This window comes from Gymnodraco acuticeps, unplaced genomic scaffold (genome assembly GCF_902827175.1).
Source record: "Gymnodraco acuticeps unplaced genomic scaffold, fGymAcu1.1, whole genome shotgun sequence".
In the NCBI taxonomy this organism is placed as follows: Eukaryota; Metazoa; Chordata; class Actinopteri; order Perciformes; family Bathydraconidae; genus Gymnodraco; species Gymnodraco acuticeps.
In genome coordinates this window covers 1,046,975-1,058,743 of record NW_022990947.1, presented here as the reverse complement: position 1 = coordinate 1,058,743, position 11,769 = coordinate 1,046,975, and the positions used below count along the sequence as shown (strand labels likewise).

The window sequence follows — 11,769 nt, the reverse complement described above, 5'->3', positions numbered from 1 at the left end:
AGACATGGACACCTCTTATTAAGGCCTCCTGCTGGTCCCCTAACCGCACCTTGAACCTTTGCTGTACTAATAGGCTGGCAGGTAACGCACAGGTTAGGTTACCTGCATCCTGCCGCCGCGTGCTGCTCTGGACAGCTCCTGTGGTTCTGAACTGAAGTGATCCTGCGCCTCGAGCTGTAAGTCTAGCCTCTGATTGGATAAAATATGCACGGTGGCCCACTCAGCTCGCCGCTTATTGGTCGTTTCAGCTGCCAGTCAAAGGGATTTCCTCCACAACAGACTGAAGCAGGGAGCAGCTGCTGCAGAACCAGTGCACTGTGTCACCGGGCACCGGAGGAAGATGATTTTACAGCGAGGTCCGTAAAGCTTGTCGCCACGGGCCCAGTAAAGATATCCACCAAAGTAAGACTGGTTCACACATTTTACCTCCTTTGTGTTTATGTGCTGATAGGATTAGAGAGCAATGCGCCGGCTCAGGGATGGCCTGCTGCGAGGAGGTGTTAACTGTTGACTGTCATTGAATACCCAGACAAATAACTTTATTACTGTTATAAGTGTTATTTAGTCGTAAGGTCTGCGTTTTGAAGTTTTTCGCCCATGAATATATAATTACACTAGCACATCACAGACCAAATATGTGGTGAGTCAGCAGTAGCCTAGATGGAGGTTGAAGGGCTCGTATCGTATGAATCAATAACATTTGTCATCATGTTCTTACTTTTTAGTTATATATAAATAATATTGTGCAATGTTTAGATTCGTTGAATTCAATATGTCACTTCCGAATAGCGATCACAATGCATCACCTGTCAGTTACGCAAGCGCGTGACACAATCCCACGCGCAATGTAAGATATCAAACTTTGGAAAACCACTGTGACTAACTGGTAGACAAACACACGATGTGCATGTAGCAAGGCAAATAATGGAGGAGGTTGTCTCGTGCACCTGTTGCACTATATGCATAAAGACGGATAAATATAATAACCATTATTCATAATAGCTCTAGTTGTTATTATGATAGATCCTAATGATATTTCGACTGAAGGGAATTTAATTATTGTCTTTTTGGAATACAGTAGAAAAAAAGATGAAAAGATTTACGAAATTCAAAGAATACTTTTCAAATTATTCCAATATCTGCCTTTGAAGAAATGAAACAGCCTATAAGTGGAACTGTTATTCACATAAATGACTTATTTATTTTAAGTCGCTGTGCTTGCTGATTGCAAAAGGACGAGAAAGATAGGAGACCTTAGCATTACTCAGCTTCCAGAATTGGATGTCACAATTGCATAACATGTCAAACTGAGACATCAGAAAGCTCCAAATTCTGTCAAAACTTAGTAATGTTTTCCACTCATTGTAGACCTGGATTAGAAGCTATCCCTTTTTTAGGGTGTGTTTACATCCGCCTTAATAACATTTGTTCTTGATTTGTATTCTTTTGATGGTCAATCAGTCAGAGCACATGAAACATTGTCCTTTATGTGTGTTTTCTTTGATGCAAACCTCTTTGAAGCGCTGACAGCGAATACAATGCAAAATCGGATGTGTGAAGAACGAATAAATAATAACTGACCAAATATTGGATTTGAATGATGTATTATGTTATTGGAATACAGTGTCATAGAAACGTTGTTTAGGCCTCAGAGACCTCTCTCTCTCTCTCTCTCTCTCTCTCTCTCTCTCTCTCTCTCTCTCTCTCTCTCTCTTCTCTCTCTCTCCCTCTCTCTTTCTCTTTGAGATAGACAGGCAAGTAGCTGTAAGGTATTATCTAGTACAGATTCTGTCATGTAAGGTTAAAAATAGTACGTTTTTCCCCAACTTCAGTGGTAAATAGTCATGCAACATAAAGAGATACATGTAAAGCAAAATATTTCTGAAAACAGTATTGAATGAGTTTTGTCCAACTTGTGTATTGCATTAATTCAGTTGACCATTGGTTATTGATGGTGAAATCAAGTCAGGTAAACCACATGCTTTAGTTTAAGTGTGTGTGTGTGTGTGTGTGTGTGTGTGTGTGTGTGTGTGTGTGTGTGTGTGTGTGTGTGTGTGTGTGTGTGTGTGTGTGTGTGTGTGTGTGTGTGTGTGTGTGTGTGTGTGTGTGTGTGTGTGTGTGTGTGTGTGTGTGTGTGTGTGTGTGTGTGTGTGTGTGTGTGTGTGTGTGTGTGTGTGTGTGTGTGTGTGTGTGTGTGTGTGTGTGTGTGTGTGTGTGTGTGTGTGTGTGGAATGTGAAGTGTTTTCCCCATGGATTCCAGAGAGGACTGCCTCTCTGTTCCTAGGGCCCGTAGTCTTCATTGTCACAGTTCTTTCACTGCTGAGCCCTTTATTCTTGTCAGCCGTGCGTCTCAATCAACACACTGGGCTGCTTTGTTTGAGAGAGCTCACTGTCTGTGTGTATGCACTTGTGTGTGCGTTTACATGAGTGTGCATGCAAAGTGTGTGTATATATGTGTGTATGTGCTCGTCTTTGTGCTTGAATGCATAGCTGCAGTGAAAGAGACAATGCCGATCAAGCACAAGCGAAATAAGAGAGGGACGTCAAGTGAATGGGAGGAAAAGTAAGGGTTTTTTGTACAGCCAAAACAGAGAGGATGAACTCTTTTAACTGATGTTTGGCAGCTTGTGTTGTCAGGTGTAATTCTTATCCACAGCTGCTTTGGTTGGCCTCTTGTGTTTTCCGTTGTTGGAGTGTGAGGAGGCTGCTTATGCTATATGTGTGTTCAAAAGCCGAGTGCACCAGGTAATCCCTTCTCTTGAGGAATCCCAAGACAAATGACTGGCTGTCTGGTGCGTCGGCAACAATGCTTGGCAAAGCTAATAGTGTTTGATGGTAAAGGGCTAGCCATTTGCTGACCTGTTTTAGATAAGCACTACCAATTGAGTTAGCTTCTAAATAGTACATCCAACAAAGTCTCGTACATCTGTCTGTCAAAGTGCAGAGGACAACATTCATCCTTTTTTTATGCCAACCAGCGGCAGGCTAAACAAGGTCTCTCCACAGCAACGTCTCCCAGCCCCTCTTGGGATCCTGAGGCGCTAACAAGACAGATAACATATAACATTTCTGCAGCTTGATCTGGGAATACCCCGGTGTCTCCTTGGACTTGCCTGGAAATCCTCAAAAATAGGCCTATCTCTAAAAGTAACGAATCAGTTCTTTTTTTTTAAATATTTTCTTTACATACAGTATGGTTAAAATGACCAGAACTACTAACTGTATCTCAGCTCTAGCTCAATCCAACAGGTTAGTTACCATATCATTATAAGGTCATTGTTGCTCTCTTGTGCTTTTTCTATGTGTGTGTCTAGGTGTATGTATAAATCCATCACTCTGCATGCATTCATAATTAACACGGGTACTTTGAGGCTCAATGCAGCATTGTATAACTGTGAACATGGCCCTATGTGCTCTCTTTCTTGACACTCAGTGCCAGGTAATGCCTAATGCTCAGCATGAAAAAAGACAAACAAACACACACTCAGTGTCACCAAGCAACCAGGTAGTTCTGTTATCCAGTGGAAACAAAGCACAAAGCAATCCGGGTAACTATTTCTCGTCTATAGACCCTCTGTGGAGAAAATGTGATTGAACCATAGAATATAACAATAGTATTAAGACAGAACTATTACCGTGTTAATTTGACTTGTTAATTTGTTCTTAGTTGTTGTTAACTCACCATCTTGGACTGCTGTTGACTTTAGGCTGTTGTTTTCCTTTTGCCTGTTTATAGAATATGGGGATTTACAAATAGAAATATGAAGCAATAAAATCCAGCAATCGTCAATGCCTCTCTACCATCCATGCAACAGAGATGCATTTGGTTGTTAAGCCTCACCTTTCTGCGACTTTCTCAAAGTCAGTTGATATGGAATTTAGGTGCGCTCACAGTGTGAACACAGACTTTAAAGTAGTCGGTTTGCCCTGCAGCTCTTCATCTAACAACTCACCGTGGCTGCTGCTTCATGACTCTTTGTTATTTTTCAAACTTTCTTTTTGCCATGGCTAAATCACTTTTGTGTTTCGTAGTTTGGAAATAGATGGTGAAAAAAATATATGTATTTATATGAATATTTCAAGAATATTACTTGAAAATGCTATTCTCTATATAAAGTATATTATGACTGAAAAAAGTACAATAATTGCAGGATGTGCAGCAGCAAACAGGAGTCGTTTGAAATTGTACTTGCTATATTCTAAGACATATTTATAACTCCTTATTATTTTAGTAGACTATAAATACATATTTATCTACAATAAAAGAAAAATACCATTTTCCGATGGAGATTTTGTCCACAAACCCTTCTTGCGCTTCTCTCATAATTGATGTGTTTCTATCATGCAAGGTTGTCCCTTTAGTCTTTTTGTTTATGTATACAAAAGGCTGGTATTCAGGGCTCGTTGCTTTGTGCTGTAAAGTGGATGCCTCTCTTCTCTTAGCAAGTCCTTTTAGTCTGCCTGAGATCAATGCTTCGATATTCATGACACGATGGTAGCAAGGTGTTTGAAGGCTGGGAGATTGTTACATTTCACAAAAGAGAAATGCTTTGATTTCCTTGTGAGGCTTTAAAATAGATTGATTCATCTTAATATAGAGACAGACGAGAGAGAGCACCTTCCAAAGAACCATGTTACACCAGGTTAAGCCTTACTACTATTGCCTTTGTTATCCATATTCATCAAATTGTTGAATGATCAATGTATTTATTGATTATGTTGACACATCTAAAAGTTATGAATATTGCCAGGCAGTGTTATCCTTTCATTTAATGCAATAATGAAAAGCTAATCTGTCATTTTTTAACTGAGACTGTGGCAATATTCGGTTTATATGAAGGCCATAGATTGCACTGTTACTGTTTGTATACATGCCATTCACTGTGGTATTTAAATCCAGGTGTCAGGTTGATTCAGGTTATTCTATTAACTTGGTCTGTGATTTCAGATGTCATTAGAGATTATATATATTTATGCACAATTAGGGTTCACCTTAATCTCAGATTCCCTATGTCTTTTTCTTCTCTTGGGACTTTGTTAGACTTTTATGATTTGAGCAGCATGCAATTATCACCTAGTTATAATCTAGTACACCCCGTATACTTTATCACACACACACTAGGGCTGCTCAATTAATCGTATTTTAATCGCAATTACGATTATGGCTTGCAACGATTACGAAAACAACGTAATCAAAATAAAATGATTATTTTTTTATTATTATTATTACTGTTTTCTTTTCTTTTTTTAAATACATTTTTTTTGTATTGGTTTTTCAGTTGAATTATACTTAAAGTTCAGGGTAATCATCTGTTAAAAACATACTGTTCAAATGTTTTTTCTCCAATAAATTGATGTTTTCAAAGTAAATGGATAATTGTTTTTTAATAATCGTGATATCAATTATTGACCTAAATAATCGAGATTATGATTTTTGCCATAATCGAGCAGCCCTAACACACACGCACGCGAACACATGGGATAACAGTAATCTCTCATGCTCTCCATTACAATTAGAAAAGGTATTTTATTGGAAAGTGATAAAGATATGTGATTTGTTTGGATTAACATTCATGGAAACCTAACATAGATTACATTTGTTTTACCATCTCTCTTTATTCCAGGTTGTCTCACTTCACGCGCCATGGCTGCACCCTGACACTATCATCTGTTCAACCTCTTTCCACCACCCCCCCCCCCCCCATCAAGCTCCTCTGCCCTCCTCCTCAACCTGTGGCCTATTTATACCCTGGAGACTGAAAGAGCCCATTACAGCTCTGTGGACCTCTTCAGGAAGACAAAACTGAGAGCATGAATCCCATCTCTGTTTGATTTGAAGGTTCAGCATCGTTTTTTCAACAACTTTACGTGAGGAACACAAGATAGGACTAACGGAATTTCTTCGTGAAGAGGACAGTTTTGCAGCTGAAGCAGATTTGGGAAATTCTGGATGCAGCATGTTCTCGCGTACACAGACTGGAAGTTCTGCACTATTTTGTTGAGATACAGGAAACCAGCATTCATAACATTGTTTTTTTTACTCAGTTGTCAAAAAAGCTATGAGCTTTGGTCAATGACACTGAAATACTTTTTCTCTCAAAATGGCTCACATCTGAAGGTAAGTCTGAGTTTTTGTCCCATTTGAATTTGCTCTATATCAATGTTTAAATTAGATCTATAATAATTATATTAATAATAATAATCTAATATGGTCAGACAAGAAAAGTAGAACATTTTGTAGTTGGCTTTATAAAAATGTTTGATCCTGGAAGCTTAAGAGTGTAGTTAGTTTATAAGGGTGCAGGCAATTGAATAATTTAGGAAAATCAATCATCGTGCACAGGGCATGCAAATATATTTTTAAACTTGTTTCTTATTGGGCATCCAGTCCTCCACCACCCCCAGCCATGAGCTAAGCCAACGCCACCCTGGGCGTCCCTTGCAGGATGACTGCTGTCTGCCCCTCGGAGAGCAGCCCAGAGGGGGCTGAAGCTGGGGCTGGGACAGCAGGCTCAAGGGGGCGCGGGCCAGCAGGCACAGCTGGGAGCATCTCAGTCTCTGGGGCAGAGACTGCAGAGTCTAATGGAGACTCTGTCGGAGGTTCAGTTGGAGGTACAGCTGTGGTCCCTGGGGGCCAGAGGTACAGCCGCTGGAGCCGCCAGGACAGCTCCGACATCAACACAGATGACGAAGGAGCTACTGTCCGCCGCCTCACTCCTCTGGAGAGGCTGAATCTGGACATGTGCCAGGACGACAGGTAGGCTTCAAGGGGTGATGATATTATCTATTTGCTTATCCCTTACTTTATCCGGTGTGGAAATGTTCCCTGTGGTGGCTCAACTGTAGTATATCACAAAGAATATATTCTGTGATTCAATCTGGTCACAGGGTGGTCCGTGAGCTAACAGTGGGAAGGAGAATCGGCTTCTACAAAATTCGAGGGGAGATCGGCTGTGGAAATTTTTCCCATGTCAAGTTAGGAATCCATGCCCTCACCAAAGGTGAGAAAGTACAAGACATGAGTTTTATGCCGCTACTAAAAGATCTGCGCTTGTGTACAGGAAAGAATCTAGAGCGGCAATCATACTGAATATAATCAAGGCTCAGTGATGGAAGGTATACAGTTTGAATGAATAGCCATTGCTAAAGCTTGGAACACATCCATAATTAAGGAAACCTTAGGTAACCTCCCATTTGCTCTGGCTTTTTATTAGATTTAAGTGGTAATTTGGCTGATGAGTGGTTTCCATCAGTAGGCTGCAACACTAATAAGTGTGTCCTTTTGTAGCAATTTACTAACAAGGTGATGTGTGCCTGGCCAGGGGGCTGATTCAGCCACGAGACAGACTGCCTGCTGCCCTTGAACAGATGGATTGATTAGAGATCTCTTGTTTCCTTAGCGACGGCTAAAATTGATGCATGCCTCATCAAAGGCCAGAGAGAGGGAGGAAAATGAGTGTGTAGCTCTGTTTTTGATTTCTATCTTTTTAGGGTTATATGTAGTGTACTATGTGCCTGTCTGTGACATGCTATGTGTGCATGTGGATATAAGTGGTATCATTTAGTCTTCCAAAAACAATATGAGCTGCGATGCATTTTGAATGCTCCCTTTGAAAGCTATGTCACAGCTGAAAGGGAGCCTAATACCAGTCTGAATAATGCATACTGATGCACAATTAGATATCTTAACACCATTTTGCCACTTAAAACCTTTTCTGTATTTAGTTACCTGAGCTCTATTTAACTTCTCTTTATAAATTATTTAACAGAATACAGTGAAGACATCAGTTGTTTGAATTTGATATATGTTACGTATTTTGATCTTTATTGGCTGTAAAATGTTATCTCTGTGTCTGTAACTGTAAAATATCAATCTTGAAATGTGCACTATATATTCCTCCCCTCACATTTTAAAGGTGATAAGTCAAGTTGTGTTCTTTCAGCACAATGTAGCTAACACAGCCTTCAGTGTTGCCCTCATATTTCATCTTCACTCTGACTCTTTATACTTTGTGCTCAGACCTGAAGTCAGACCAGATGTATTTCTTTAATTGCAAAATCAAATTTACTTTTAACAAAACAAAGAATGTGAAATTACATCATCAAGAAAATTGGTTTCTAAGTACAGCTAATCCTCCATCAAATGATCTAGAGAGCATCAGGCTTGGTCTCTTGATGGGCAATTCTGTGTTTGCTTGTCACAGGCTCCCATTTTCTACCCTCTATCTCTTTACTTAACATGTGTAATGTAAATGGCCCTGAAATTGCGGATCATTTTAGCAATAATAGACACATGGGGGAAATGATATCTTGTTTTTTACAAAATCTTCCAAATATTAAATGTTCAGTTTAAATGAAATGCAACATTTGAGTATTGCCCTGCATGCTTCTAAATGATCTGAAAGCACTGGGCTAGCATAAATGGTCCTTTATTCAGATGGATTTCCTTAAAGATTACAGACATCTTTTAGGGTGCCTAATGTGGATGTTTTTCAGCTCATATGTCATGTGTTATAATCCTTGTTGCCATCTTGATATGCTCACACTTGGTCTAATTATTACAATATAAAAAATGACACCCAGTTGTATGTATCATGGGATGATATTTCCTTTTGATCTCTCCCAGTCCAATTACAATCTTCTTATTTTTCTTTTTTGGGGAGCCTGCAATTTATCCAAATTCAATTGGTTCTGGGCACAGTATCCAGGCTTTTGACATTCAGTAGACAATAGTTGGGCTGTAACTTTACTTACTTTCTGTATTTTTATGCTGTTTTGTTTGTTTTATTGCTTTTATTGTTGTGTTTTATTTATAACAATCTGTGTGATCTTTATCAATAACTGTGATTACATTTGAAACTGCATAAAGTGCTGTATAATTCAAGTTTTTTCAAATGTGTATTCTCCCATGACATTACTAGACAAAGTGGCCATAAAGATCCTAGATAAAACAAAGCTGGATCAGAAGACTCAGCGACTTCTGTCCAGAGAGATCTCTAGCATGGAGAAACTTCACCATCCCAACATCATACGCCTCTATGAGGTTTGACTCCCCTATTGATTTATAGACAAACTTAAGCTGGTCCCAAAGGGGATTACACAACTACATCCGGCCAGACATCTGATATACTTAAGTAATGCACTCTGACTTTCCTGTCATCCTTTTTCTTTTTTAGGTGGTGGAGACGTTGTCACGGTTACACCTGGTGATGGAGTATGCAGGGGGAGGGGAGCTCTACGCAAAGATTACGACAGAGGGGAAACTCTCTGACACCGAAAGCAAGATTGTTTTCTCTCAGATCCTCTCTGCTGTCAAACACATGGTCAGTACATATAGGTTTATATTGAGCAGGTTTAAGTAAAATAATTAAAAAAATTCAATCTGAATGCAACCTATTTTGAGTCTTTAAGTCAAATAACTGTGATGGTGACCATTAAGAGACTAGATATTTTTAAGACTAGCTACTTATACTTATACTTCACTAAAAAGTAAATTGTTGGCGCATGTTCACTGGTATCTCCAAATGTCCACATCAGACTTGAAGTGACAGTAGATGGCACATAATGCAGTTTCTCCCTGTTCTCTCTCAGCATGAAAACAACATCATCCACAGGGACCTGAAAGCAGAAAATGTTTTCTACACCAGCAGCTCCTGTGTCAAGGTGGGGGACTTTGGCTTTAGCACGCTGAGCCCCCGCAGTGAGACCCTCAACACATTCTGCGGCTCTCCTCCTTACGCTGCGCCGGAGCTCTTTCGGGATGAGCACTACGTCGGCATCTTTGTAGACATCTGGGCTTTGGGGGTGATGCTGTTCTTTATGGTGACATGCACCATGCCGTTCAGGGCAGACACTGTGCCCAAACTGAAGCGGTGCATCCTGGAGGGTGCCTACATCCTGCCCTCCTGGGTACCAGAGGCCTGCCAGCGGCTGATCAGGGGAATCCTCCAACCCATACCATCTGACCGCTGTACAGTGGAGCAGATGATTGGCTGTGAATGGCTGCTCCCAGTGGACTTCCCACGTGCCATGGAGCCCTTCAAACTAGACCCATCCTACCTAGCAGAAAGTGATCCATCTGAACTAGTAGAGGAAGAGAAAGAGGTGAAAGCAGCACTGGAAACATTGGGAATCAGCTCGGAGCATATCCTCAACAACCAAGGAAAAGACTGCAGGAGCTCCATCACAGGGATCTATAGGATCCTGCTGCACCGTGCTCACAGGAAAAGGGCTGTTGTGAGCATGCCTGTGGTCCCACAGGTAGTCAGACCAAAAAAACAGAGTAAAAAGGAACGGCTAAAAGTGTATCGTAGTCTAGGGCACACATCTAAGCTCTGTGTGATTCTGTGACAAAATGTTCTGCTTTGCTCTGGAAATAATTTCACTTCATATACTGAGATGAGGATGCATGGATTTGATTAGAAATGCAAAACAAAGGTGCTTTTCAGTCCAGCAGTTTAACTTGCACCCTTACTCAGCTCCTAAACAAAACTGCATTTATTCCTAGAGTATCTTTCTTCTAGTAAGTAATATTAGTCTCTGTGAGAATGTTGCTGTTGATGAATCATGAGTGTATCCTTTTTCACAAGGACCTACTCATGAGAGATGGAAATGTTATGAAATACATTTACAAATTCATATTATGATGATTAGAGAGCTTCTTTGGTAATGCTTTTCATTGAGGTCCTTGAAATAAGCATTACCTATTAGATACAAATTCCTTTATAAGATGCATATTAACATTAGCTAATAAGGATATATGAATGTTTGTAGCAATATTAACACGTTTAATGTTCGGTTATAAGACATTGTTCTTTCTCAAGTTTGGCAAAAAGTGTTTTTTGTTATTAAGCACATTGCTAAATGCTAATGAGGGCAAAATAAAGTATGCTGAATAAATGTGTTTTATTAACACTCATAGTGGTATTTAACACATGATAATTTCAAAAAGCATTTTATAAGGTCCAACAGGGGCCTTATGACCTACGAATGCTTATTACAAGGACCTTCAAATTAAGCATTCCCACAACTTTGCATTGAGACATGGAGGCTAGATATGTATAGCCCACATCCATTCAATGCTTAGTGCTGGAACACCAATAAACCCTATGAGACATGAATGTAGCATACATCTTAATAAAAAAGATAGAAATCCACAACATAATGCTGAGGTGATGAAGTGGTGAAACATGCATGAAATATAATGTCTATAATATTTATTTGCACTTTTTTCTGCGATGCCTTACTTTTTCTATCATGTTATGAAATCACATGACCCTCAGCCAGACTGACTTCATTATACTCTTTAATGTTTGTGGTGATAGGAAGAGAGATTTCTTGAGAGAGACAAGAGATATCACTTAAACACCATCACCAAAATGATTGGTTGCTCATGTAGAAAAAAACATCTTTGTATTTGACATAGACAATTTTGGTATGAGTTCCAGTTATTCATTTTTAAGTTATCAGATGTCTGATTTTCATGCCATGTTTCAAATAAAATGAATACATAAAAACACATTGAAATGCATTTGTCTTTTTTATGATTAATGATGCGTTTTTATTTGTGTGTGTACCCTTTATAATTTAACAGAAAAGGTGCCTTCACTGTTTTTGTGCAAGGAATACTTTTTTCTCAGCATCTAGCTTTTTTGTAGTGTTTACAGCAACATAAAGACTCTTAAGAGGTAGTGTTGGGAAAGCTGCATCATAATAATTATATAATATATGGATAATATTTAAGGAAAACCTTCCCCTTATTTGGCCTAC

At 39.5% G+C, this 11,769-nt stretch overlaps 1 protein-coding gene across 1 annotated transcript; it reads left to right on the top strand.

The window, feature by feature from the left end:
- Positions 1–268: 268 nt before the first annotated feature.
- On the top strand, positions 269–11,426 carry nim1k (NIM1 serine/threonine protein kinase). Its single transcript, XM_034234969.1, has 7 exons — positions 269–402; positions 5,625–6,118; positions 6,389–6,757; positions 6,889–7,001; positions 8,922–9,043; positions 9,177–9,323; positions 9,592–11,426. Exons 3-7 carry the CDS (start codon positions 6,447–6,449, stop codon positions 10,348–10,350), a joined length of 1,452 nt encoding a protein of 483 aa, XP_034090860.1. The 5' UTR covers positions 269–402; positions 5,625–6,118; positions 6,389–6,446; the 3' UTR covers positions 10,351–11,426.
- Positions 11,427–11,769: the final 343 nt, after the last annotated feature.

Coding starts and splice junctions, on each gene's coding strand:
- nim1k (XM_034234969.1), top strand. CDS start 6,447: ATGACTGCTGTCTGCCCCTCGGAGAGCAGCCCAGAGGGGGCTGAAGCT. Junction 7,002..8,921: donor AATCCATGCCCTCACCAAAG/GTGAGAAAGTAC, acceptor TGACATTACTAG/ACAAAGTGGCCATAAAGATC. Junction 9,044..9,176: donor ACATCATACGCCTCTATGAG/GTTTGACTCCCC, acceptor TTTCTTTTTTAG/GTGGTGGAGACGTTGTCACG.